Raw genomic sequence first — 26,672 nt, forward strand, 5'->3', positions numbered from 1 at the left:
GCGGGATTCCCGCAAATCGGCAGAAATGGGGTAGTTTTTGATGAAAATTTGTGCAATTTACAAACCCATTGCCACACCGCTTTCGCCGACCTCACTATTCCTGTCCGCTGTAGTATATACGGCAGGGAAGGCCCTGCCGTATGTAAGAAGGCACTGAAGTGCGTCTCAGGATATAGTTGTAACTCTATATGAGTATCCGAGTAATCCTGGGTTCCACGAAACCAGTCATTTACATGACGCATTCCACTTGCCACCGTCATATACTTAATGTTCAGCAAGCCCAGGCCTCCATACTCCACCGGGACAGTTAATGTTGTGTAAGACAGTCGTGGCTTTTTCTTTCTCCAAAGGAAAGTTTGCACCAGTTTTATCAACTTCTGTTCATCCACCTTTTTTAGGAATAGTGGGAGTGATTGGAATGTGTATAACCACCTGGGGACTATCACCATGTTAAATAGTGCAATTCTTCCCATGAGTGAGAGTGGTAGGTTCCCCCAGACCTCCAACTGTTTGGTAGTGTCCTGCAACAATCTCTGCACATTCTGCCCATAAAGTTTTGTTAGATCCCTGGTAATTGTGACTCCCAAATATTTCAAAGAGTTCTGTGTCCACTGTAATGGGAAAGTCCCTAGCCAATTTATCTGCTCTTCTGGCAACACCGGCAAGGCCATAGATTTATGTAGATTTAAACAAAAACCTGAGTGATTCCCATACTGTTCAATTTGCTGCAACAATCTTGGTAAGGTCCGTGGGGGCTCTCGTAGAATTACTAACAAATCATCTGCATAAGCTAATATTCTGATATCCTGCCCTGCTAACTTAACCCCTTGAAGATCTGGAGCCAAAGAGACCATACGCAGTAAGGGTTCCAGGGTCATGATAAACAACAAAGGGGATAGGGGACAACCTTGTCTAGTACCACGCTGTATTGTAAACTCTGGTTCCCGGACACCATTAATGAACACTCCCGCTTTGGGTTGACAATAGAGCGTTTGGACTGCGTACATGAACCAGCCTTCTATACCCATGGCCGCCAGTGTCTGGAACATGAACGTCCACCCCACCTGGTCAAACGCCTTTTCAGCGTCTAAACTTAATACCAGGGTGGGCGCCCCCTGTTGTTGACTGATCGCCATGGCCATCAAAGTTTTCCTAATATTATGTACGGACTGACGGCCTTTCACAAACCCCACCTGCTCGGGGCCTATCAATGATGGTAGATATTCCGCCAACCTCACAGCCATCAGTTTTGCCAAAATTTTTGTATCAACGTTTAACAGCGAAATTGGTCGATAGGATTCGACATTGTCTAATGGCTTCCCTGGCTTGGGTATCAAAGTTATGAGCGCTGAATTTGCATACTGTGGAAATTCCCTTTTTTCTATTACCTCCCGATAGTATTCCAGTAGAGATGCTAGGGCCTTCCCTGATAGTATTTTATAGTACTCTCCTGAAAATCCATCTGGCCCTGGAGCTGACCAGAGCTTCAATGTTTTAATCACAGCTTGTACTTCTATCAATGTCAAAGGTTTATTCAAGTTCCCCAGCTGTTCCCCTGTTATTTTTGGGAGCTTTGCCTGTGCTATATATTGTTGTATCTCTCGTTCCGAGGGAGCTTGTCTTAATTTATATAGGGCTGAGAAATAATCTGTGAATGCTTGCCCAATCTTTCGACGGTCCGTAATTAAGTTCCCTTTTTTATCTTTCAATGCTGCCACTGTCCTCGGGGCTCCTGAATTTTTTATTAAGCGCCCTAACATTCTGCCTGCCCGATTGCCATGTTTTTGTAATTTGTATTTGTAAAAAAGGGCCGATCTCAATTCCCCTTCATGTAATAGACTATTAAGGGCCACCTGTGTAGCCTTCAAATTTTCCAAATTAGCTATTGTGGGGTGGTGAAGGTGAATTCTCTTAGCCCTCTGCAACTGGCGCTCTAAGTTCAATATGCCCACAGCCCTCTTCTTGTTCTTAGCACTGCAATAAGCTATAATGGTTCCCCGGATGACCGCCTTAGAGGCCATCCAGAACAACTCGGGCTGATGGGTGGCATGCCATTTATTATGTTCTATATATTGGTCCCAGTTCCGCTGCACATGTGACCGCAACCGTGTATCATGATATAAGCCCGCCGGATATCTCCACCCTCTCTGTCCAGTTGTATCTGTGGTAACTTTAATATCTATCCATATCATAGCATGATCTGCCACTTCTTCTGGGCCTATATGTGCTGTGTCTACTAGGTGAAATATGTTGCGGGCTAGTAATATATAGTCTATCCTGGCAAACGTGCCATGCGCCCTTGACCTGTGCGTGTAATCTTTCTCTCCTGGGTGATAAATCCTCCACGGATCTACCAGATCAAGGGTCTTGGAGAATGTCTGAAATTCTCTAGCCCGCACTCCTCTATACTGAGAATCCTTTGTGCTAGAACAATCCTGCCGGGGATCCAGGACTGCATTGAAATCCCCAACCACTATCAACTCTCCACCATGACTTTGCAGGCACTTCCCTGCTAGGTTGGTGAGGAAGGATGCATCATGATTATTAGGCCCATATAAAACCAAAAGCAACAAAATTCTCCCCGCTAACCAAACCTTCAACATTATATGGTCCCCCCGAGCCCCCCTTTCCAATACTGTCGCTTTATATGGGAGCCCCTTTCTAAATAGCACCGCCACCCCCCCCCTACGACTCTGTGTTGACGCTGCAAATACTTCTCCGACCCAATGCTTTTGTAGTTTAGAATGTTCCAGATCAGTTAACCGCGTCTCTTGTAAGCACGCAATATCCGCTCTGTGTCTCTTAAGTGCAGAGAGTATCTTAGATCTTTTAATTGGGGAACTAATCCCACCCACGTTCCATGATATTAGTCTAGTGGTCATCTTTTAAACCACCCCATTTCCAGTGTCCTGCTACGCCCCAGGTTTTACAGGTCTCCTCAGCTCCAAGACCCCACTCTCTAGAACAAACTCTAAAAGTACCTCCCAATTCCATTATACACTTCTCCCGGTTCCCATGTAATAAGTTTCGCTTCTCTTTAACGTCTAGTACTTGTCTTTGTAATATTAACCTTTCTCCCTGAGTCCCCTCATTCCCCCCCAACCGTTCTAACCCTATAGCCAGATTCCCAGGCCTAGCCCCGGAATTAGCAAGAAAGCACCTAGCGTGTCGAGAGCCCCCAACTCCTATATATGACACATGTTTATAACTATAATTACTGCAACATTTAGTATCTGGTCTCCTTTATATTACCAACATCTTTAGACTCCGTCCAGCATGCCTTGATCTCGGAGGCTTGTTTTTGCTTCTTCCAATGATTTAAAAGTCTGCCATTGTCCTTGGACTTGCACTTTCAGGGAGGCTGGGTACTGCAGAACAAATCGAACTTGTCTTTGGGCCAGCGATGAGCATATAGGGTGGAATTTACGCCGTCTCTCCTGCACTCCAGTTGAGTAATCCTGAAAAATCAGGATTTGCCGTCCTTCATGTTTTAGTTCACCTCTACGTATCTTAAATCCTTGTAGGACTTCCATTTTATGACGATAATTGAGCAACCGCGCAACCACCACTCTTGGTCGCTCTTGATTTTCTCTGATTCGGCCAATTCGATGTGCCCTTTCAATAACCAACTGCCCAAATGAGTCTGTCAAGGCCAATTCCTTAGATAACCATCCCGTGAGCCAGTCCACCAGGTTCTTGTCAGGTATTTTCTCGGAAAGGCCCACTATCCGCACATTGTTCCTGCGGGAGCGATTTTCTAGATCTTCCAGCTTATCCATGTGCTCTTGAAGCTGCCGTTTTACCTCCCGCAAATCTGTGCTGTAGCCTTGCGAATCGTCCTCCAAGGCGGACACCCTGGTCTCTGCATCCTCCATTCGGGTTTCCAAACCTTCCATTTTCGTATTGAAAGCGTCCAATTTTAAATCTAAAGCGTCCCATTTTGGCTGCCAAGCATTTGCAACTGCAAGCGTTAACTGTTCAAGTTGCGACGCTGTAAAATTTTGTTGCGCCGGAAGCGGGTCCTCCGCCATTTTCGGGTCTGGCGCTGACATTTTACTTTTCTCCTTATCTTTTTTCCCCGTTCGTAGCGCCATTCCGGGTGGAGACTGTTTAAGATATTTGTCCATTAAGGTACGCCAGCTTTAAATTTCCCTGTTTAATCTCTCGTGTTGCAATATTCAAGCGGTTTCTGGAGCGAGGGCCCAAGAGCTAAAGCAGCACACGTCCACTCAGCTCATCACGTCACGTGCTCTCCCCGTTTTACTTTTTTTTAAATGTATTCATTACTTCTTGATGGTTCTTTTTCCCCTCTGCTCTTGTTGTACTGATGCTTTCAATAAGCATGTTGAGGGACTTCCAGTCCGGCTATGGAGGAGTGAGGAGGTGGGGTATCGCTGCTCCAGAGTACCTGAATAGCCAGCGGTTGGAAACGGCAACTAATCCCCCTAAAAAGAAATAAGCAACATCCCAGGAGGGCGCCAGGCACCAAGCAGCAGACGAAGAGAGCTGAGTCGGAGTGGATGGCTGCCAAATCGGTGAAGGAGAGCCGGGAGAAAAGTCGGATAGTGGTGCCTAAGATGGCGGAAAAAAGTATGCCGCCGTCCCCAACGCCAAGTTCACAATGGGCCGCTGAGATAATTAAGGAGGTGAGAGCAGCAGTAGAGCAGACGATGGACTCCAAATTTCAGAAGATACTGGATAAACTAGATAGCACAGAGGAGCATTATGTGGCAATGGCAGCAGATATACAAGCGATGCAGGAACGGGTGGGGCAGGTGGAGGAGGAGATCCACCAGCTCACAGTGGAACAACCGAAGCTTGCTAAGCGTTTACTGGAACTGGAAGAGAAAATAGAAGATTTAGAAAATCGCTCACGTAGGAATAACTTACGTTTGGTAGGTCTTCCGGAGACATTACCAGAAAAAGACCTGCGGAAGTTCTTGCAGACATGGCTTACCAAGGCGGCAGCAATCCCAGAAATAGCGGGAGATTTCTGGGTGGAACGGGCGCATTGATTGGGGCAGCGAGCAACAGGAGCAGAACGCCCCAGAGTAACTATTTTCAGAGTACTGAATTATGCATATAAAATGCAAATACTGCAGGCTCTGCGAGGGAGTAATCACTTGCAATATCAGAATCAATGTGTCCTGTGCTTTCAAGATTACTCCACCAAGGTGGCCACTGCCCGCAGGGCCTTTGTGCCAGTGTGCTCCAGACTATTTGAATTGAAATGTCGATTCAGCTTACTATACTCAGCACGATTGCGGGTGCTGGACAATGGTCGGGTGTTATACTTTGAATGAGTAGAGGAAGCAAGACTTTTCATGGATAAGATGGCGGATCCTAGTTCGGGGCCAGGATGAGGAGCAGAGCTGCGGGAAGTGCAGAGAGGAAGACTCAAACTACAATACAGGAGCTGCTGGGATCAGGGGTTGCATTGGATGAACACTCACAAGCTGGAGGGTATGGTTGTTGCCCAGGGATGGACTGGTAATGCAAGAACTCTTGAATCTTTTCAGGGACAGGGTTATGCTTTTGGTTACTTGTCCCACTAAGAGCATCACCTTGGAAAGAAATCTTGAACTGACTATAAGGGACAGTGAAGGAAGCCAGGCCATAGCGGCCATCTTGTGCATAGATTGGATGTTTGAGTAGATAAGGCATGTGCTAGAAGTTAAAAGGAGGTGATAAATTACCAATGTATGAGGGTTTTTTTCCTCTCTTTCTCTCTCCCTCCTATTTTAGATATCTTCTGGAGGTAACAAGTGAGATGGGTGAATGAGAAGGAGTAAGTGTGCATGGAAGTGACTCTGAAAGGCCTCATAGCACCAATCAGGGGCTAAGAGACGGGATGTGAGGATAAGCAACTGGCTGGGGGGGGGGTTCGGGTGGACAAAGCTCAACATAGGAACGGGATGCTCTTAAGCCCAGGAGAGGAATTGTTTTGGGTGTCCGAAGGGGTTGTTTGGGGATTGGGAGGGGAGGAAGTTGGGGGGAGAGGAGGGGAGAGGGGGGAGTGGGTGGGTGGGATAGAACACTGCATAAGGTATTTAGAAAGTTGGGAAGGAGTAGCCGAACAAGGAATGGAGTAACTTTTATGGGGGGAGGGGGAGGCTGGGACACTCTCTCTCCAGGTTGATAATGCTTTGGCCATTGACTCACAGAGTACGAATGGGGATAGACTAATATGTTGGGGTTAACGGTTATCACATGGAATGTAGGTGGGATTCATTCGCCAATTAAGTGACACAAAATATTAAAAACACTAAGAGATAGGGGGGACCTCTGTTGCCTTTCTGCAGGAGACTCATCTCTCAGCAGAAGAACATGCCAAATTAAAAAGGTGGTGGGTGGGAGATATCTTAGAGGCACCAGCAGTGGGAAGGGGGGGGGGGGGTTGGTGATCCTGTTCAAGAAAGGGCTGCATTTAGAAGTTAAGCAGGTTGTGTCAGATGCGGAGGGAAGATTTGTTCTGGCCTCGGTGTTGCTGGAGCGACAGCCTCTTCTACTGTGCAATCTTTATGCCCCTAATACATTTGATCGAGGATTCTTTGCGACGGTGATCCGAAAGATCATAGACTTCGGAGAGCTTCTGATAATTCTGGGAGGGGACTTGAATGATGTGGCGGACCCTAGGTTGGATCGGTCTAAGCCAACGGACAGAGAATTGGCTAGAACAGAGAGAGGGGTGAGTTTATTGGGTGTGGCACTGGGCTTAGTAGATATTTGGAGAACACTTAACCCCTTGGAAAAAGATTTCACACATATCTCAAGAGAGCACTCCACGATGTCCAGATTGGATTATCTACTGATTTCTAGAGAACTTTTAACTCAGGTGGGACATGTCAGGATAGGACTGATTATGATTTCGGATCATGCATGGGTGGAACTGGATTTAAGGGTGGGGGAGTCTCGATCGAAGGGGAGTGCATGGAGATTCCCAGCTTACCTTTACAGAGATAGCCAATTTCTACCATTTTTGCTATCTAAATGGCAACAGTACAAGGATGTTAATGAGCAACATAGAACCGATCCAATTTTGTTTTGGGAGGCTGCAAAAACAGTCCTAAGAGGGGAGATCATATCTTATGTAATTTTTAAAAGGAAGGTACGAGGCCGGGAGGTCCTTCGTTTGGAAAAGAGGGTAACTTTTCTCAGGAAGCAATATGGGATAGATCATTCTTTGCGAATCAGAACACAATTACTGGAAGCACAGCAAGCATTGAATGAATTGGTGCATGAAGGGGCTAAGAAGTCGTGGGTATACTATAAATTTCAACTCTATAGATTTGCAAACAAGGGAAGTAGTTTCATGGCCAGGCTAGCGTGTGGGGGACTGGGAAGGCACAAAATTTCCACGTTGGTGTATTCTAGAGGTATTGAATTGATGGAAATGCAGTGGTGGTGGTCCCTGGCTGGAGTGCCCCGACGGTTGAGGCTGCGGAGGATGACAGTTGGTCCGCCATCTTGTTCCCTGCTCTGATGACTCCGTCGCCGTGGATGCCTGTCTCCAGCTTCATCTGTAAAACCTGGGCCCTGCAGCAGTCCGGAATGGGGATAATTTTGCTGGACTTTCATCGGTCATCTCTGTCTCCCTTTCTTTTCCCTTCCTTCCCTAATTTACTAAAATGTAACTGTACTGTATTTGTTTTTATTTATTTTTAATAAGTTTATTGTAAGCCGCTTTGGGGCCGCAACACTGTGGCAAAAGGTGGGGTATAAATGTACTGAAATAAATAAATAAATTAGGAAGAATGAGGATAGAGCAATTAATAAAGTATTCCATGAGTTTTTTGTTAAGTTGTGTGAGGCTCAGTCCCCTCCCACTGGTAGATAGTGAGATCTATCTGGCTAGTATGGAGTTACCAAAAATGACAACAGCAGAGATGGCAAAGCTAAACAGGCCAATAGTAGTTGAAGAGGTGGAATGGGTAATCCGACAAAGTGCTCTAGGCAAATCCCCTGGCCCTGATGGGCTTCGTAATGAGTTCTTTAAATTGCTGCAGGCGGAGGTAAGTCCAGTATTGGCTGATGTCGTTAATAACTATATACAACAAGAGAAACTCCCGAAACACCTAAATGTGGCTCAAATAATTGTCTTATTAAAACCAGGGAAACAAGCACATTGCCCATAATCATATAGGCCTATCTAGCTGCTTAACACAGAAGTAAACATTTTAGCTAAGATTTTGGCCAATAGGTTGGTGAGAATACTTCCTTCATTGTTATCTGAACCCCAAGTGGGGTTTACTCGAGGAAGAGTGATTGCGAAAAATATAAGAAGAATTTTGGCAGCATTAGAGACCACTCGTTTGGAGGGGGAACAGGCTTTACTAGTAAGTTTTGACGCCGAAAAAGTGTTTGATAGGGTGGATTGGGGGTTTTTGTTTGGGGCTTTGCAGGCATACGGTATAGAGGGCTGTTTTTTCAGGTGATGAAAATGTTGTATGCGGACCCAATGGCACAGGTGTATGCTAATGATTTTGTCTCAGACCTGTTCCCGATTAGAAGAGGGACTCGGCAAGGATGCCCACTGTCTCCGCTACTTTTTGTGTTGACATTGGATCCTTTATTGCGGGAGATTCAACATAAGCCTGATATTATAGGGGTGTACATAGGGGAGTTCACATTTAAGGCGGCTGCATTTGCGGATGATTTGCTATTCCTCATTATGGAGCCTAGAAAGTCTCTACCATACCTTATGGAAAGTTTGAGGGAATTTGGAGATTTTTCTGGCTTTAGACTGAATCTCTCGAAGTCGGAAACGATGGCGAGTTCAGATCTGTTAAAATGGTCTTGGGGGGACAGGTTTCCCCTAAGATGGGCCGAGGAGTCGTTTAGATACTTGGGAATCAGGCTAACCACTGACACCAAGAGGCTATATGAGATTAACATCTCTAGACTGCTGAGGGAGACGAAAGAACAGTTGACACTGTGGTCCTCACTGCCTCTGACCTTTTTTGGTCGATTACATCTTTACAGAATGATGGTCTTTCCCAGGTGGCTATATATGTTGCAAACACTGCCTGTGTGGTTACTTAGGAAGGACTTGGTAGCGCTTCAGAGGTTGGTGGTGAAGTTTTGTTGGGGGGGGGAGCAGAAAGTCGAAAATGCGCTGGTCATACCTGATAGGGGCACAAAAGACGGGAGGATTGGGACTTCCTGATATTAGGAAAAACAACCAAGCTTGCTTACTTCATCATCTGAGAGATTGGATGATGGACTCGGCCACATATACAGATATGGGATTGGAACGTGCCTTTTTTTGTCCATGGCAGATGGCTGCGTTGCTTCATGTGCCCAAGAGAGACCTCCCAGATAGAATTCGAGGAAGCTTATTGCTTCAACACCTGTGGTGTTTGTGGAGAGCGGAGCTCCCACTCTGGGGACAGAGTCCGCTCGGTAGTGTGTGGCTTCCTTTACAAGGGAATAAAACGTTTAGACTGGGTGATGAAAGTGGGGTGTTTCGATCTTTGGTAGCAGAAGGAGTGACTCAATTAGAAAGCCTAGTACATGAGGATGGGTCGTTAATGTCTTACTTGGAGTTTAAGGCGCAGTGTGGGCAGGGTCCGTCTTCTTGGTTGGCGTATGGTCAATTGTCTCATTATATGTGTTCATTGCCGGAGGGCAGTTTACTTCCAAGGTTTGGTAGACAATTGAGAGAACTGTTAGAAGGAGATGCTGCGGGACAAATCTCAGTTTCCTGGTTTCATGGAGCGTTAGATTGGCCCGAGATAGGGACTTGATGATGGTAGCAGAAAAATGGAGTGCAGAGTCTGGTAGGAGTATATCGGCAAAAATTACTGTTACAGGCTGTCTCTCCCTAACCCACCACTCACACAACCCCTAATATAGACAACACAACTCCCACAATTCACAAACCACCCACACAACCAATTCACAATATGCATATTCAAAAAATTAAACAATGGAAAGGAAAACCTACTAGCCACAGTCACCATCAACAGAAAGGAACGAAAGGACACAACAAACTTACACATCAAGAAGACAGACAGCTGATAAAAATTATTACTACCTCAAACCCAACTGAACACCACCAACAAATACAAATAGGATACATCAATGCCAGATCGGCAGTCAATAAAACCACGATACTAACCAAAAGGATTACAGCCGACCATCTCGATTTTTTTTTTTGTTGTTACATTTGTACCCCGCGCTTTCCCACTCATGGCAGGCTCAATGCGGCTTACATATTGTATACAGGTACTTATTTGTACCTGGGGCAATGGAGGGTTACGTGACTTGCCCAGAGTCACAAGGAGCTGCCTGTGCCTGAAGTGGGAATCAAACTCAGTTCCTCAGTTCCCCAGGACCAAAGTCCACCACCCTAACCATAGGCCACTCCTCCACTCCACTTTGATAACTTCCTACTTATTAGCGAAACTTGGATCCATGACTCCAAAGATCCAATAATTCTAGAGCTCTGTCCTCCAGGATACAAAATTACTCACTGGACAAGAGAAGGAAAAAGAGGAGGAGGCATAGCAATAATCTATAAATCTCAATTCACAGTCACAACAACAGCAGAATCTATTCTTCCCCAACTTCAAATAGCCTCAGTCAGAATCAACCACCCTAACCTACGTGATCACCTAAACCTAATCTTATTTTACAGACCCCCGGGCAACTGGCAAGACTCACAAATGCACTTTCTGGATTTCATATCGAATACTTGTGTTTCCACCCAGAACCTTCTCATAGCAGGAGACATCAATCTTCACCTTGAAGACACTAACTCAAGCAATGTACGCAAATGCAAAGACTTCCCCCAACTATGGGAGCTCCACTGGCCAAACATACAACCCACCCATAACAAAGGACATACACTAGATATCATTACCCACAAATTCTCATCAGAACCAAATCTCACACTAATAGATATAAAATGGACAGCCACTCCATGGTCCGATCACTACAGTGCAAACCTTTCCCTCCACTGGAGAACAAAAAAAGACAACAAAAACAAAAACAAACCTATACTACGGGAGGCAAAATTGACCCACTAATATTCTGGCAACAATTCTACACCGACGAATGGACAACACCTACAGACTCACCTCAATTTATCCAAGAATGGGACAACAGATGCAGAACAGTACTAGACAATATAGCACCACTTCAGACTAGAACCTCGCATAGAAAAAACTCAATACCATGGTTTAACGAAGAACTGAAAGAACTAAAAACACAGGTCAGAAGATTAGAAAGAGAATGGAGAAAAAAAAAAGATGAACACACACTCAAAGACTGGAAACAACTACAAAGAAAATACAAATACACTATCAGACAAACTAAAAGGACGTATTATAAAACCAAAATAGGACCAAACTTCAAGGATACACACAAACTCTTCTCACTCGTAAACAACCTCCTAAATACTACAACGGTTACCTCCAACAACACAGATACACCATCAGCAACTAATCTTGCAAATTACTTCAACAATATAACGGACCACACAAACATCCTTGAATGTCTAGACCCAAAACCCGGGGAATACCCAGCAGATCAATCATGGACCAACTTTGACACGATCTCATCAAATGAAATCTCACATTGGCTCGGAAAATACACCAAATCGCAATGCAAATTAGACATTTGCCCTATTAGTCTAATAAGATCTGCACCCAAACAATTCAAAATAGACCTCACGAACCACGTAAACCACAGGCTTCAAAATGGGCTCTTTCCCACGGAGAAAGGAAACATCCTACTTACTCCGCTGCCAAAAGATGCCAAGAAAAGCACAATGGACCTAACCAATTATCACCCAGTAGTATCCATCTCACTCATAACCAAACTCATGGAGGGCATAGTGACGAAACAACTTACTGAATACCTAAATAAACACTCAATTCTGCACGAGTCTCAGTCAGGATTTCGGTCAAATCACAGCACCGAAACTGTTCTAGTGTCCGCAAGGAATTCATTCAAACAAGCAGTTGCAACTGGCAACAACATACTCCTCCTACAATTCGACATATCCAGTGCCTTTGACATGGTTAATCATGGAATACTACTACACATACTAGAATACTTCGGAGTAGGAGGCACAGTTCTCAAATGGTTCAAAGGATTCCTAACCACAAGATCATACCAAGTAACAACGAACGCGGACCGATCACCTCCATGGAAACCTGAATGGGGAGTCCCTCAAGGATCCCCCCTCTCACCATCCTTATTTAACCTAATGATGATTCCTTTAGCAAAACTTCTAGCTTATCAAAACCTCAACCCCTACATATATGCAGACGATGTCACAATTTACATCCCGTTCAAACATGATCTAAATGAAATCACCAACGAGATCAACCGAAGCCTCAAAATCATGCACGTGTACTTGGGCGGATGCATTCCAACTAAACCTAACGCAGAAAAAACACAATGCCTTGTACTCACCTCACAACATAACACAAAAAACTTCTCCACCATAATCACACCATACTGTTCTCTTCCTGTCTCACAAAACCTGAGAATTCTTGGAGTTACTATTGATCGAAACCTCACTCTCGACGCCCACGTGAAAAACACGACGAAAAAGATGTTTCGCTCTATGTGGAAACTCAAAAGAGTAAAACCTTTCTTCCCGAGATACATCTTCCGCACCCTGGTACAGTCAATGGTAGTAAGTCATCTGGACTACTGTAATGCACTGTACGTGGGCTGCAAAGAACAGACTATCAAAAAACTCCAAACAGCCCAGAATACTGCTGCCAGACTCATATTTGGAAAAACTAAATATGAAAATGCTAAACCCCTAAGAGAGAAACTTCACTGGCTCCCACTTAAGGAACGCTTTGTGTTCAAGATCTGCACGATTGTACACAAAATCATCCAAGCAGACGCCCCGACCTACATGCTAAACCTCGTGGACTTATCTCCCAGAAACGCCACAAGATCATCCCGCAAATTTCTCAATCTGCACTTCCCCAGCTGTAAAGGTCTAAAATACAAGCTGATGCATGCCACTACCTTCTCCTACATGAGCATGCAGTTATGGAATGCATTACCTACAGACCTGAAAACAATCAACGAAATAACTAACTTTCGCAAATCTCTGAAGACACACTTCTTCAACAAGGCCTACAAAGAGAACATAAAGCCTCAATAATCCACCTCACCAACCTACCCAGTTATGAAAATCCACCTTCTACACTTACTATAGTCACTTCCTTCTTTCTTCCCTGCACGTTACTAATTGTATCTGATATCCTGTAATGACAATGTCATAACAAAACTATGTAAGCCACATTGAGCCTGCAAATAGGTGGGAAAATGTGGGATACAAATGCAATAAAGCGAATGCTACATACCTGTAGAAGGTATTCTCCGAGGACAGCAGGCTGATTGTTCTCACTGATGGGTGACGTCCACGGCAGCCCGTCCAATCGGAAACTTCACTAGCAAAGGCCTTTGCTAGTCCTCGCGCCCATGCGCACCGCGCATGCGCGGCCGTCTTCCCGCCCGAACCGGCTCGTGTTCGTCAGTCCCGTATGTAGCAAGACAAAGACAAGGGAAGACACAACTCCAAAGGGGAGGCGGGCGGGTTTGTGAGAACAATCAGCCTGCTGTCCTCGGAGAATACCTTCTACAGGTATGTAGCATTCGCTTTCTCCGAGGACAAGCAGGCTGCTTGTTCTCACTGATGGGGTATCCCTAGCCCCCAGGCTCACTCAAAACAACAACCATGGTCAATTGGGCCTCGCAACGGCGAGGACATAACTGAGATTGACCTAAAAAATTTACCAACTAACTGAGAGTGCAGCCTGGAACAGAACAAACAGGGCCCTCGGGGGGTGGAGTTGGATCCTAAAGCCCTAACAGGTTCTGAAGAACTGACTGCCCGAACCGACTGTCGCGTCGGGTATCCTGCTGCAGGCAGTAATGAGATGTGAATGTGTGGGCAGATGACCACGTCGCAGCTTTGCAAATTTCTTCAATAGAGGCTGACTTCAAGTGGGCTACCGACGCAGCCATGGCTCTAACATTATGAGCCGTGACATGACCCTCAAGAGCCAGCCCAGCCTGGGTGTAAGTGAAGGAAATGCAATCTGCTAGCCAATTTGAAATGGTGCGTTTCCCCACAGCCACTCCCCTCCTATTGGGATCAAAAGAAACAAACAATTGGGCGGACTGTCTGTTGGGCTGTGTCCGCTCCTGATAGAAGGCCAATGCTCTCTTGCAGTCCAATGTGTGCAGCTGACGTTCAGCAGGGCAGGAATGAGGACGGGGAAAGAATGTTGGCAAGACAATTGACTGGTTCAGATGGAACTCCGACACAACCTTCGGCAAGAACTTAGGGTGAGTGCGGAGGACTACTCTGTTATGATGAAATTTTGTGTAAGGGGCCTGGGCTACCAGGGCCTGAAGCTCACTCACTCTACGAGCTGAAGTAACTGCCACCAAGAAAATGACCTTCCAGGTCAAGTACTTCAGATGGCAGGAATTCAGTGGCTCAAAAGGAGGTTTCATCAGCTGGGTGAGAACGACATTGAGATCCCATTACACTGTAGGAGGCTTGACAGGGGGCTTTGACAAAAGCAAACCTCTCATGAAGCGAACAACTAAAGGCTGTCCTGAGATCGGCTTACCTTCCACACGGTAATGGTATGCACTGATTGCACTAAGGTGAACCCTTATGGAGTTGGTCTTGAGACCAGACTCAGACAAGTGCAGAAGGTATTCAAGCAGGGTCTGTGTAGGACAAGAGCGAGGATCTAGGGCCTTGCTGTCACACCAGACGGCAAACCTCCTCCACAGAAAGAAGTAACTCCTCTTGGTGGAATCTTTCCTGGAAGCAAGCAAGATACGGGAGACACCCTCTGACAGACCCAAAGAGGCAAGGTCTACGCTCTCAACATCCAGGCCGTGAGAGCCAGGGACCGGAGGTTGGGATGCAGAAGCGCCCCTTCGTCCTGCGTGATGAGGGTCGGAAAACACTCCAATCTCCACGGTTCTTCGGAGGACAACTCCAGAAGAAGAGGGAACCAGATCTGACGCGGCCAAAAAGGAGCAATCAGAATCATGGTGCCTCGGTCTTGCTTGAGTTTCAACAAAGTCTTCCCCACCAGAGGTATGGGAGGATAAGCATACAGCAGACCCTCCCCCCAGTCCAGGAGGAAGGCATCCGATGCCAGTCTGCTGTGGGCCTGAAGCCTGGAACAGAACTGAGGGACTTTGTGGTTGGCTCGAGATGCGAAGAGATCTACCAAGGGGGTGCCCCACACCTGGAAGATCTGTCGCACTACACGGGAATTGAGCGACCACTCGTGACGTTGCATAATCCTGCTCAACCTGTCGGCCAGACTGTTGTTTACGCCTGCCAGATATGTGGCTTGGAGCACCATGCCGTGACGGCGAGCCCAGAGCCACATGCTGACGGCTTCCTGACACAGGGGGCGAGATCCGGTGCCCCCCTGCTTGTTGACGTAGTACATGGCAACCTGGTTGTGTGTCTGAATTTGGATAATTTGGTGGGACAGCCGATCTCTGAAAGCCTTCAGAGCGTTCCAGATCGCTCGTAACTCCAGAAGATTGATCTGCAGATCGCGTTCCTGGAGGGACCAGCTTCCTTGGGTGTGAAGCCCCTCGACATGAGCTCCCCACCCCAGGAGAGACGCATCCGTGGTCAGCACTTTTTGAGGCTGAGGAATTTGGAAGGGACGTCCCAGAGTCAGATTGGACCAAATCGTCCACCAATACAGGGATTCGAGAAAACTCGTGGACAGGTGGATTACGTCTTCTAGATCCCCAGCAGCCTGAAACCACTGGGAAGCTAGGGTCCATTGAGCAGATCTCATGTGAAGGCGGGCCATGGGAGTCACATGAACTGTGGAGGCCATGTGGCCTAGCAATCTCAACATCTGCCGAGCTGTGATCTGCTGGGACGCTCGCACCCGCGAGACGAGGGACAACAAATTGTTGGCTCTCGTCTCTGGGAGATAGGCGCGAGCCGTCCGAGAATCCAGCAGAGCTCCTATGAATTCGAGTCTCTGCACTGGGAGAAGATGGGACTTTGGATAATTTATCACAAACCCCAGTAGCTCCAGGAGGCGAATAGTCATCTGCATGGACTGCAGGGCTCCTGCCTCGGATGTGTTCTTCACCAGCCAATCGTCGAGATATGGGAACACGTGCACCCCCAGCCTGCGAAGTGCCGCTGCTACTACAGCCAAGCACTTTGTGAACACCCTGGGCGCAGAGGCGAGCCCAAAGAGTAGCACACAGTACTGGAAGTGACGTGTGCCCAGCTGATATCGCAGATACTGCCTGTGAGCTGGCAGTATCGGGATGTGTGTGTAGGCATCCTTCAAGTCCAGAGAGCATAGCCAATCGTTTTCCTGAATCATGGGAAGAAGGGTGCCCAGGGAAAGCATCCTGAACTTTTCTTTGACCAGATATTTGTTCAGGGCCCTTAGGTCTAGGATGGGACGCATCCCCCCTGTTTTCTTTTCCACAAGGAAGTACCTGGAATAGAATCCCAGCCCTTCTTGCCCGGATGGCACGGGCTCGACCGCATTGGCGCTGAGAAGGGCGGAGAGTTCCTCTGCAAGTACTTGCTTGTGCTGGAAGCTGTAAGACTGAGCTCCCGGTGGACAATTTGGAGGTTTTGAGGCCAAATTGAGGGTGTATCCTTGCCGGACTATTTGGAGAACCCACTGATCGGAGGTTATGAGAGGCCACCTTTGGTGAAAAGCTTTCAACCTCCCTCCGACTGGCAGGTCGCCCGGCACTGACACTTGGATGTCGGCTATGCTCTGCTGGAGCCAGTCAAAAGCTCGTCCCTTGCTTTTGCTGGGGAGCCGAGGGGCCTTGCTGAGGCGCACGCTGCTGACGAGAGCGAGCGCGCTGGGGCTTAGCCTGGGCCGCAGGCTGTCGAGAAGGAGGATTGTACCTACGCTTGCCAGAAGAGTAGGGAACAGTCTTCCTTCCCCAAAAAAATCTTCTACCTGTAGAGGTAGAGGCTGAAGGCTGCCGGCGGGAGAATTTGTCGAATGCGGTGTCCCGCTGGTGGAGCTGCTCTACCACCTGTTTGACTTTCTCTCCAAAAATATTATCCGCACGGCAAGGCGAGTCCGCAATCCGCTGCTGGATTCTATTCTCCAGGTCGGAGGCACGCAGCCATGAGAGCCTGCGCATCACCACACCTTGAGCAGCGGCCCTGGACGCAACATCAAAGGTGTCATACACCCCTCTGGCCAGGAATTTTCTGCACGCCTTCAGCTGCCTGACCACCTCCTGAAAAGGCTTGGCTTGCTCAGGGGGGAGCGCATCAACCAAGCCCGCCAACTGCCGCACATTGTTCCGCATGTGTATGCTCGTGTAGAGCTGGTAGGACTGAATTTTGGCCACGAGCATAGAGGAATGGTAGGCCTTCCTCCCAAAGGAGTCTAAGGTTCTAGAGTCTTTGCCCGGGGGCGCCGAAGCATGCTCTCTAGAACTCTTAGCCTTCTTTAGGGCCAGATCCACAACTCCAGAGTCATGAGGCAACTGAGTGCGCATCAGCTCTGGGTCCCCATGGATCCGGTACTGGGACTCGATCTTCTTGGGAATGTGGGGATTAGTTAGAGGCTTGGTCCAGTTCGCCAGCAATGTCTTTTTTAGGACATGGTGCATGGGTACAGTGGACGCTTCCTTAGGTGGAGAAGGATAGTCCAGGAGTTCAAACATTTCAGCCCTGGGCTCGTCCTCCACAACCACCGGGAAGGGGATGGCCGTAGACATCTCCTGGACAAAGGAAGCAAAAGACAGACTCTCGGGAGGAGAAAGCTGTCTCTCAGGAGAGGGAGTGGGATCGGAAGGAAGACTTTCAGACTCCTCGTTAGAGAAATATCTGGGGTCTTCTTCCTCTTCCCACGAGGCCTCACCCTCGGTGTCAGACACAAGTTCACGGACCTGTGTCTGCAACCTCGCCCGACTCGACTCTGTGGAGCCACGTCCACGATGGGGGCGTCAAGAGGTAGACTCCCTCGCCCGCATCGGCGAAGCTCCCTCCGCCGACGTAGTCGGGGAGCCTTCCTGGGAGGCGACGGCAGCCAGTACCGCACGCGGCACCGATGCCGGAGACCTCACCTCGGGCGATGGGCCAGCCGGCGCCACGCTCGACGGTACCGGTGGCGCAAGCACCGCCGGTACCGGAGGGTTAGGGTGCAACAGCTCTCCCAGAATCTCTGGGAGCTCGTTCAGAGCGGCTGCAGAGAAAGGCATGAAGGTCGATGCAGGCGTCGACGTCAGAACCTGTTCCGGGCGTGGAGGCTGTTCCGGGCTGTCCAGAGTGGAGCGCATCGACACCTCCTGAACAGAGGGTGAGCGGTCCTCTCGGTGCCGATGCCTGCTGGGTGCCGACTCCCTCGGTGACCCAGAGCTCTCGGTGCCGACACGGGAAGGAGACCGATGACGATGCTTCTTCGACTTCTTGGAACGAAGCATGTCACCGGAGCTTCCCGGCACCGACGAGGAGGACGTAGAATCCAGCCATCGCTTCCTGGGCTGAGGCCGAAGGAGGTCGGTCTCGGGGGGCTGTACCGCAGGAGCCCTCAGGGTAGGGGGAGACCCACCCGAAGGCTCACCGCCACCAGCAGGGGAATGGACAGCCCTCACCTGCACTCCAGACGAAGCACCACCGTCCGACGACATCAGCCGACGAGGTCCCGGTACCACCGACGTCGATGCAGCTGTCCGATGTCTCAGCGCCGATGCAGAGGGCCGATGCCTCGATGCACTCGATGCACTGGCGGCCGAGGATGAAGCTCTGGACGCTGAAGACGTCGATGCACTCGATACCCCCGGTGCCGATGCCGACGAAGAGCCCGAGAGCAAAACGTTCCACTGGGCCAATCTCGCTACCTGAGTCCGCTTTTGCAAAAGGGAACACAGACTACAGGCCTGCGGGCGGTGCCCAGCCCCCAAGCACTGAAGACACGACGCGTGCCTGTCAGTGAGTGAGATGACCCAGGCGCACTGGGTGCACTTCTTGAAGCCGCTGGGAGACTTCGATGTCATGGGCGGAAAAATCACGCCGGCGAGATCAAAAGTCGAAATGGCGGAAAAGGCACCGAAATACAAGGGGAAGAAAACTTCGACCCGAGGCCTAAAAGCGGCCTACCCCGATGACGAAAGAAAACTTACCGGGGCGAAAAAGCTGAAAATAGCGGGGGGAAAAAAGACCAAAGAGTCTTTTTCCACACAGAATGGTTTTTTTTTTTTTTTGAAACAACACGACGAACGCGCGAGGTCGACTTTGTGGGGCCCGACACGGCGAAAACACGACCGTACCGAGCGCGGACAAAAGAAGACTGACGAACACGAGCCGGTTCGGGCGGGAAGATGGGTGCGCATGGGCGCGCGAGGACTAGCAAAGGCCTTTGCTAGTGAAGTTTCCGATTGGAGGGGCTGCCGTGGACGTCACCCATCAGTGAGAACAAGCAGCCTGCTTGTCCTCGGAGAAATAATAATAATAATAATACATAGCGCGGAACTACAGGAATGTCATTTTCGGACAATACATAGAGCATATTTCTCTCAGAGACAAGCCTTTCACGCGGGGGTAACAGAGTCGCAGAACTGTAGAAAATGTAGAAGGTTGGAAGCATGTGGCAATGTAGGTTGATCTCCTCGTTTTGGAGGGCGATTGGCCGATTTTTGGAAGGGGTGCTAGAGAGAAGGGTTATAGTAACTTTTGAGAGAGCTATATTCAGTGCACCGGGTCTATGGCCAGTAAGATCAAAGGGTGAAAAATGGTTTCTGGGAAAGGCCTGCATATTTGGAAGGAAATGCATCTTACTTTATTGGACTCAGGATCGCCCGCCTTCCTTCTGGCACTGGAGGAATAAACTTCATGAGTTGATGTCCTGGGAGTCTAAAGGAGCAGGTGGGTCTCCGGGGAGGCAGCGGAGGTTTTTCGAAGTATGGGAGGCTTATTTAAACAAAATTTCACCATGGGCACGAAGTCAAATCCTGAATCGGCTTCCTTGGGGCAGATAGAAGAAAATGAGAGATAAAGAGCAGTGCTCTGGGGTGGGGGGTGGGGGGGGGGGGGGGGGAAAGAGGGGAAGATTAAGTGGGGGTGGTGGGGAAGAGGGTGGGAGAAAAGGGTTAGAGTAAGAGGGGAGAAGAGTTCCAATGTTTAAAAGTTTTCTAAAAGTAGGAATGTACTATAAGAATGAAGAGACTTGCCGGGATAGGTAGCATAATGAAGTTGTTGATTAGGGTAGGCACACTGTAGTCATAAGATTTAATGACTCGAGGCCGGCTGTGAGATGGGTGGAGGAGGGAAAGGCATGATCACCAGATAAATGAATGATGAAAAATTACTGTTTCATAAGAGAGTGTGCTCGAGAGGTAGACATAGTTTGTTCTACATGGGAAGTGCCTGACGTAAATGATTTGTTACATATAAAAACTGTTAGTAGAAGTATGAAAGGAAATTTTCTTGAAGACGGAACCTATATCTGGTTAATACTAAGATACTTTTGATTCCTGAGGACAGACAAGTGAATAGTTCACGATTAGTTCTTTGACTCTTTCATGAATGTGCTAATATCATAAATAAAGAAGCACCAATTGGTCAAGGAGTGCTCCTGATGGATTAGAGATGTAAATTAGTGAAATGTAATTGAGCTGTTATTATAGGTGAAATGTTTATATGTTATGTAATGAAAAGAAAGGGCCAGGGTAAGAGAAGCATATTTAAGGTGAAGGAAGTGAAAAAGGAAGGATAAGAAGGAAAAAGAAAAACTTGGAAACAGCTCGCTGCATTTAATCTTTCATGGGAATAGAATTAACTGCATTTTATAGGTGTAAGAATGTCTTTGGTTCTCTTTGTATTTGTAAACTGTTTTCAATAATAAAACACGTTGAAACATAAGAAGCATGTTGATCCCCCCCTTTTTTTTTGTGCATCCACAGCCAGAGTGTCAAAGCAGTCCGCTGTAGCCTGGATATTTGGCACCTTCAATTTTTATAAATTACACAGCTACTTAATGCCTCATGGTAGTCCTTCTTTAAACAAAGGAAAACAAAAGAACAATCTTAATGATTGTTTAATTTAACAGGCAGATTTAATTTGATGGTACAATTGCTACTCACAGGTAAATTCTGTACTGTACATTACAGAATTTGCAAAGAATTTCACCTCAGCACAGTATCAACCTTTTTCTATGCAGAACTCATGAACAGCCAGCTAACACGAGCACAGCAACATATACAGTCAGCATTATAAGCCAACAGAAGGAAGGAAAAAAAAAAAAACTTCCTGCACTACAGTGTAAGACATAAAGTGCCTAAATTCCTACAACGCTTTTGCAAGACACTCCCTGATACTCAGAACTCCAGCGCTGTCTCTAAACAGCACAGGAGAAATAGCGCCAGATCAGCGCCTCAGAACTCCCTGATGCTCAACGCTAATGAGATGCAAATGTAGGCGTGCTCATAGCGTTGAGCATTAGGGAGTTCAGCAGGAGGATATTGTCTGCCATATATGCTTGAGAGTTGTGTGTTTAGCATAGCTCTTAAGCACATGCCCAGAATGCTAGAGGGGAAGGAGGGAATGATGAGGAAGAGGTGCCAGTTTCCAACTCTGCACTTGACTGGAAGGTATAACCTCCTCTAACCATTTCGGGGAGAGGTTTTATGAGTTATAGCGATGCTTCTGCATTTATGCCCTGAAGTACTATCCACTGAATATAGATTTCCAGTAAGAGCTTTAAGTTTAATCATGGTTGCTTATCTATTTTCTTGTATAGTTGCATAGAACAGAAACCTGTAGAGGCGGAAGCACTTACTGTGCACAAGTTGCAGATTCCTGCTTTATATACCATACAGTAGAGGCGTAAGAAAATGATACAGAACTATAATGAATCACACGCATATTGTTTCTCACTTGTATAAATATGCATATATATTAACACTGCTATGTTATAGCAATGCCTCTGCATTTATGCCCCTTCTGCCACCTCAGAGCTGGCATAGGGTTTGCAGCAGGAAGAGTGCCCTTGTTTGGTGCGCTGTCCTCTGTGCATTGGGGAGGAATAGGGACTGACCTCATCAGCATGCATTTGCATGTTCATTGCAATGTGAGCCAACGAGCTGGTAGTGAATGATAGCCCAGAGAGGCAGGTGGGAGATGAGAGAGCAAGTGATAAACTTATGGGGAGAGAGACTAAGGGATGAACTGGAGGAGGGGAAGAGTGTGCAAGGAAGGAAAATATGTTAGGGGAGAAACAAGCTGGAATACAAACAAACTGGGAGAGGCTGCACACACGTGTTTGAGGTGGAACAAGAGTGTTGGGAACAGGAGATAAGCTGATGAGGAGGTGAAGGGTGTTGTGGAGGGCAAGCTAGGGGAGGAAGAGAATGATCTACTGCCTTATGGGACGGGCTTCTGGTTTTCAGGGATTTTCATTTGGTTATTAGCAGAACCCAAGAGAAGCTGCTGGCAGCATCTAATTCTTTCAACTGCTGACTTTTATAGATACAATCATGGCCCTGCTGTGTTGTCACAAATATTGGCAGCAGCAAGAAAAATGCATTGCCTTAGTTTGGAGCTCCCCTTGATTTGCTAAGATAAAATTACTAAAAAATCAGAAACCCTAATTATGGTGCACTCTTGTTGTTCTCCATAGGGAAATTCTGCACCTACTCCTATTTTAAAGTTTAAAATCAAAGAGAGTGATTATATTGTATTATTTAGATAAATATAGTAGGAGTACATGTCAACTAAAAATGTTAATTGCGTGATTAAACATTTTAATCTTGCAATTAAAGGCAGGGCGTAGCTAGCAGGCCATGGGGGGGGGGGGGGGGTACGCATTTCCTCTCCCCCCTCCCCCAAAATTAGATATTATACCTTTGCTGGTGGGGATGCTGAAGCCCTGCTGGTCAAAGAAATGCACTGCCAAAGCAGCCCCTTTCCTCCTCTTGCTGCCTCAGGAGTGAGGAAGACATCGGGGTGCCTCCAGCCGCCGATGACGGCACTCCTGGAGCATGCTCAATTCATGCATGAACTGAGCATGCTTGGGGAAGGCAAGTGTTTATTTATTTATTTTTATTTAGTCAGACTTTCTATACCACCTTTGCTAACTAGAATTCAAAAAAGTGAACAATAATTAAAAAAATCAACAAACATATAATCAAACATAGGAAAGAAAACTACAATATTGGATAGGAAAGTGTACTTCAAGCAAGCACGTAACAGTTGAGAGAGACTAGACAAGCTCCTAGGAGGTAAGAAAGAGTTGGTGGCTGCAGGCACCTCACTGACTTCCTCGCTCCTAGGGCTGCACAAGGAGGAAGTGAGTAACTCAGGCAGCGCATTTCTTCGGCTGGTGGGACTTCAGCTACCCCACCAGCCATTGAACAGGTACTGCAGCTTTGGAGGGAGCCTGAGCACAAAGTGGGGGCCCCAGGTCTCCAAAGCCCCTCCCCTCTTGTGTGATTATACCACTAATTAAAGGCCCAATATTTTCCTTTCTCCCGCCTCCAGGTCCGCTCTTTCTCCCTTCCTACCTTCTACCCCTGGGTCCATTATCTCTCTCCCAACAACGCCCCCCCCCCCCCCACCGAGTCCAACACCCCTCTCTTTTTCTCCCTCCACCCTAGGTCCATTATCTCTATCACTCTCTCTTTCTCTCTCTCTGAGCCCAACATCTCTCCTTCCCTCCATCCTTCTCTCCCTTGATTAGCCTCCTCCCCCCCCACAGGTCAACATCTCTCCCTACCCTTTTGGCCCCGCCTGCGGTTCTACCACCCCCCCACGAGATTTTCAATTCCACCCTCTCTGCCCCCCCCCCACAATTCTTTCAATTCCTCCCTCCCCGTATGCACAGTCAGTCAGCAGCTCCCTCCCCCCTTCCCTTTCCTCCCAACTCAACCCTGTTTCTCTTTGCAGGAAGTCTTTGATCTGCAGCACCAGCGGCAGTCCTATCAAAAGGCTGCCTGCGGCCTGCATCGGGCCTTTCCCTCTGGCCCATCCCGCCCCCTTATGAACAGGAAGGTGCATGAGAAGGGGGTATGACGGGTCAAAGGAAAAGACCCGGTGCAGGCCACCAGCAGCTTTTTGATATAGCTGCTGCTAGAGCAGCAGGGCGAAGACTTCCTGCAAAAGTAAACTGGATTGGGTTGGGAGGGAAAAAGAGGGAAGAGAGAGCCCCTGGTGATTTTGGGAGGTGGGGGGAAGAGATGACGGACCAACCGTTCCTGCAGGCAGGGGTGGAGGGAGGCAGGTTAATTATTAATAGCGGAGTTAACTGCAGATCACATGCAACCCTAAAATATAGTAGGCAAATAGCCCCAGAATATATTTCACTTTTCTACAGCTTGATAACCAGGCTTTAAACAAATAAAACCCAGCTTCAAAAGACATATTCCCCTTCTGGTTGTGAGATGTATACCACACGTGTAATAAACAGATATCATTCCTTACCTTTATGCTTTCTGTCATGGTCAGGATCAAGTTTCAGTTTCTTCCCTCTATTTGAGCTCTCTGAGCTGAAAGAAATAAAAAAGTGGATATCTCTACATATAAATTAAAATTCCTTTCCAACTGACATTCACAGAACATTTACAAAAAATATTAGCTGTCACCCAGTGAAACATTTCCCAATCAGCCCTATGGTTTATTCTTTTCTGACTGCACAGGGCCTCTGGTTGCCCACAAGGCTGCTAGAGTCAGCAGTTTAAATCACTTCATGATTTTGTTACCAATAGGTTAAACTACTGTAATTCATTATTGATTGGCTACAGTAAAGCCAGTTTACAACAGTTGCAATTGGTACAAAGCACAGCTGCAAGGCTGATAACTTGAGCCAAAAGATCAGATCACATCACTCCAATTTTGTATGAATTATATTGGTTACCAGTCTCAGAACGGATGGAATTTAAAGTGCTATGCTTTGTTTTTAAAGCCTTGAATTTAGGACGTCCTGAATATTTTTCTAAGAAATTGTTTAAGTATTCTCCCTTACGAGAGTCGCGTTCTTCACAGAAAGGAATCCAACTACCTCATTTGGACACTGTTAAGTTATCTTCGACTCAGAAGTGAGTCTTTTTATACACTGGAACTTTTCTATGGAATTCTTGGTGGAACTGTATTTCTGATCTCATAAAGGAATCCTGTGCCGAAGGAATGGATCCTCAGGAGCTTAGTCAAGATCGGGAGGCGGGGCTGGTGGTTGAGAGGCGGGGATAGTGCTGGGCAGACTTATACGGTCTGTGCCAGAGCCGGTGGTGGGCAGCGAGTCTGGTGGTTGGGAGGCAGGGATAGTGCTGGACAGACTTGTACGGTCTGTGCCAGAGCCGGTGGTTGGGAGGCAGGGCTGGTGGTTGGAAGGTGAGGATAGTGCTGGGCAGACTTATACGATCTGTGCCCTGAAGAGCACAGGTACAAATCAAAGTAGGGTATACACAAAAAGCAGCAAATATGAGTTATCTTGTTGGGCAGACTGGATGGACCGTGCAGGTCTTTTTCTGCCGTCATCCAGTGGCGTAGCAAGGGCGGGGTGGTGGGGGCTGTCCGCCCCGGGTGTCATCGGGTGGGGGGGTGCTCCGCTCCCGCTGCTCCGCCTTTAAATTTTTTTTTTTGAAGCGCCCGAGAGTGGCAGGCAGCGCGCCTCGCGTCTGCCCTGCTAGTAAAGAAGATCTCGCTGATGTCGTCGTCCGTCCCACACTGAGTCCCGCCCGCCCTTGCGGTAATAGGAAGTTGCCTCAGAGGGGGGCGGGACTCAATGTGGGAAGGACGACTTCAGCGAGATCTTCTTTACTAGCAGGGCAGACGCGAGGCGCGCTGCCTGCCACTTTCCAGCGCTTTGAAAATTTTTTTTTAAAGCAGGACAGGGTAGGAGAACGGATCTCGGGTCGGGTCGGGGGGGGGGGACTCAGAGGGGAGAAGGGGATTGGGGAGGGGTGGGGGCGCTCAGAGGGGTGCTTAAAGGGGATTAGGGAGGGTGGGAGAGCATCAAGGAGGGGAGAAGGGGATTGGGGAGGGGTGGGGGCGCTCAGAGGGGTGCTTAAAGGGGATTAGAGAGGGTGGGAGAGCATCAAGGAGGGGAGAAGGGGATTGGGGAGGGGTGGGGGACCTCAGAGGGGTGCTTAAAGGGGATTAGGGAGGGTGGGGGAGCTCAGAGAGGGGAGAAGGGGATTGGGGAAGGGTGGGGGAGCTCAGAGGGGTGCTTAAAGGGGATTAGGGAGGGTGGGGAGCTCAGAGAGGGGAGAAGGGGATTGGGGAGGGGTGGGGGACCTCAGAGGGGTGCTTAAAGGGGGGAAGGGAGGGTGGGCGAGCTCAGAGAGGGACGAAGGGGATTGGGGAGGGGTGGGGGAGCTCAGAGGGGTGCTTAAAGGGGATTAGGGAGGGTGGGAGAGCATCAAGGAGGGGAGAAGGGGACTGGGGAGGGGTGGGGGAGCTCAGATGGGTGCTCAGAGAGGGGAGAAGGGGATTGGGGGGGAGGGGAGTGCTCAGATGGGAGAAGGGGTCTGAAGCTGGAACTGGGGTCTGACAAGGGGGCAGGAGGGAAAATGGGTCCATGCCTGGGGCAGGTGGGACAATGGGTCTGGGGCTGAAAGGGGGGGATGCAAGGCATGTGGTGGATGAAGGGGACTGGAACTGGGGGCTGAAAAGAGGGGGAAGAGAGAGGGGGGACAGATCCTGGATGGAA

At 48.1% G+C, this 26,672-nt stretch overlaps 1 protein-coding gene across 1 annotated transcript in view; it reads right to left on the bottom strand.

The window, feature by feature from the left end:
* FAM192A (family with sequence similarity 192 member A) overlaps window positions 1-26,672 on the bottom strand; it is a 536,729-nt gene that overhangs the window by 62,116 nt on the left and 447,941 nt on the right. Inside the window, exon 6 of the mRNA XM_030203727.1 lies at window positions 24,446-24,510. Within this exon, the coding sequence (XP_030059587.1) occupies window positions 24,446-24,510 (65 nt within the window). The remainder of the gene's footprint in view (window positions 1-24,445; window positions 24,511-26,672) is intronic.

The sequence above is a fragment of the Microcaecilia unicolor genome, chromosome 5 (genome assembly GCF_901765095.1).
Source record: "Microcaecilia unicolor chromosome 5, aMicUni1.1, whole genome shotgun sequence".
NCBI lineage: Eukaryota > Metazoa > Chordata > Amphibia > Gymnophiona > Siphonopidae > Microcaecilia > Microcaecilia unicolor.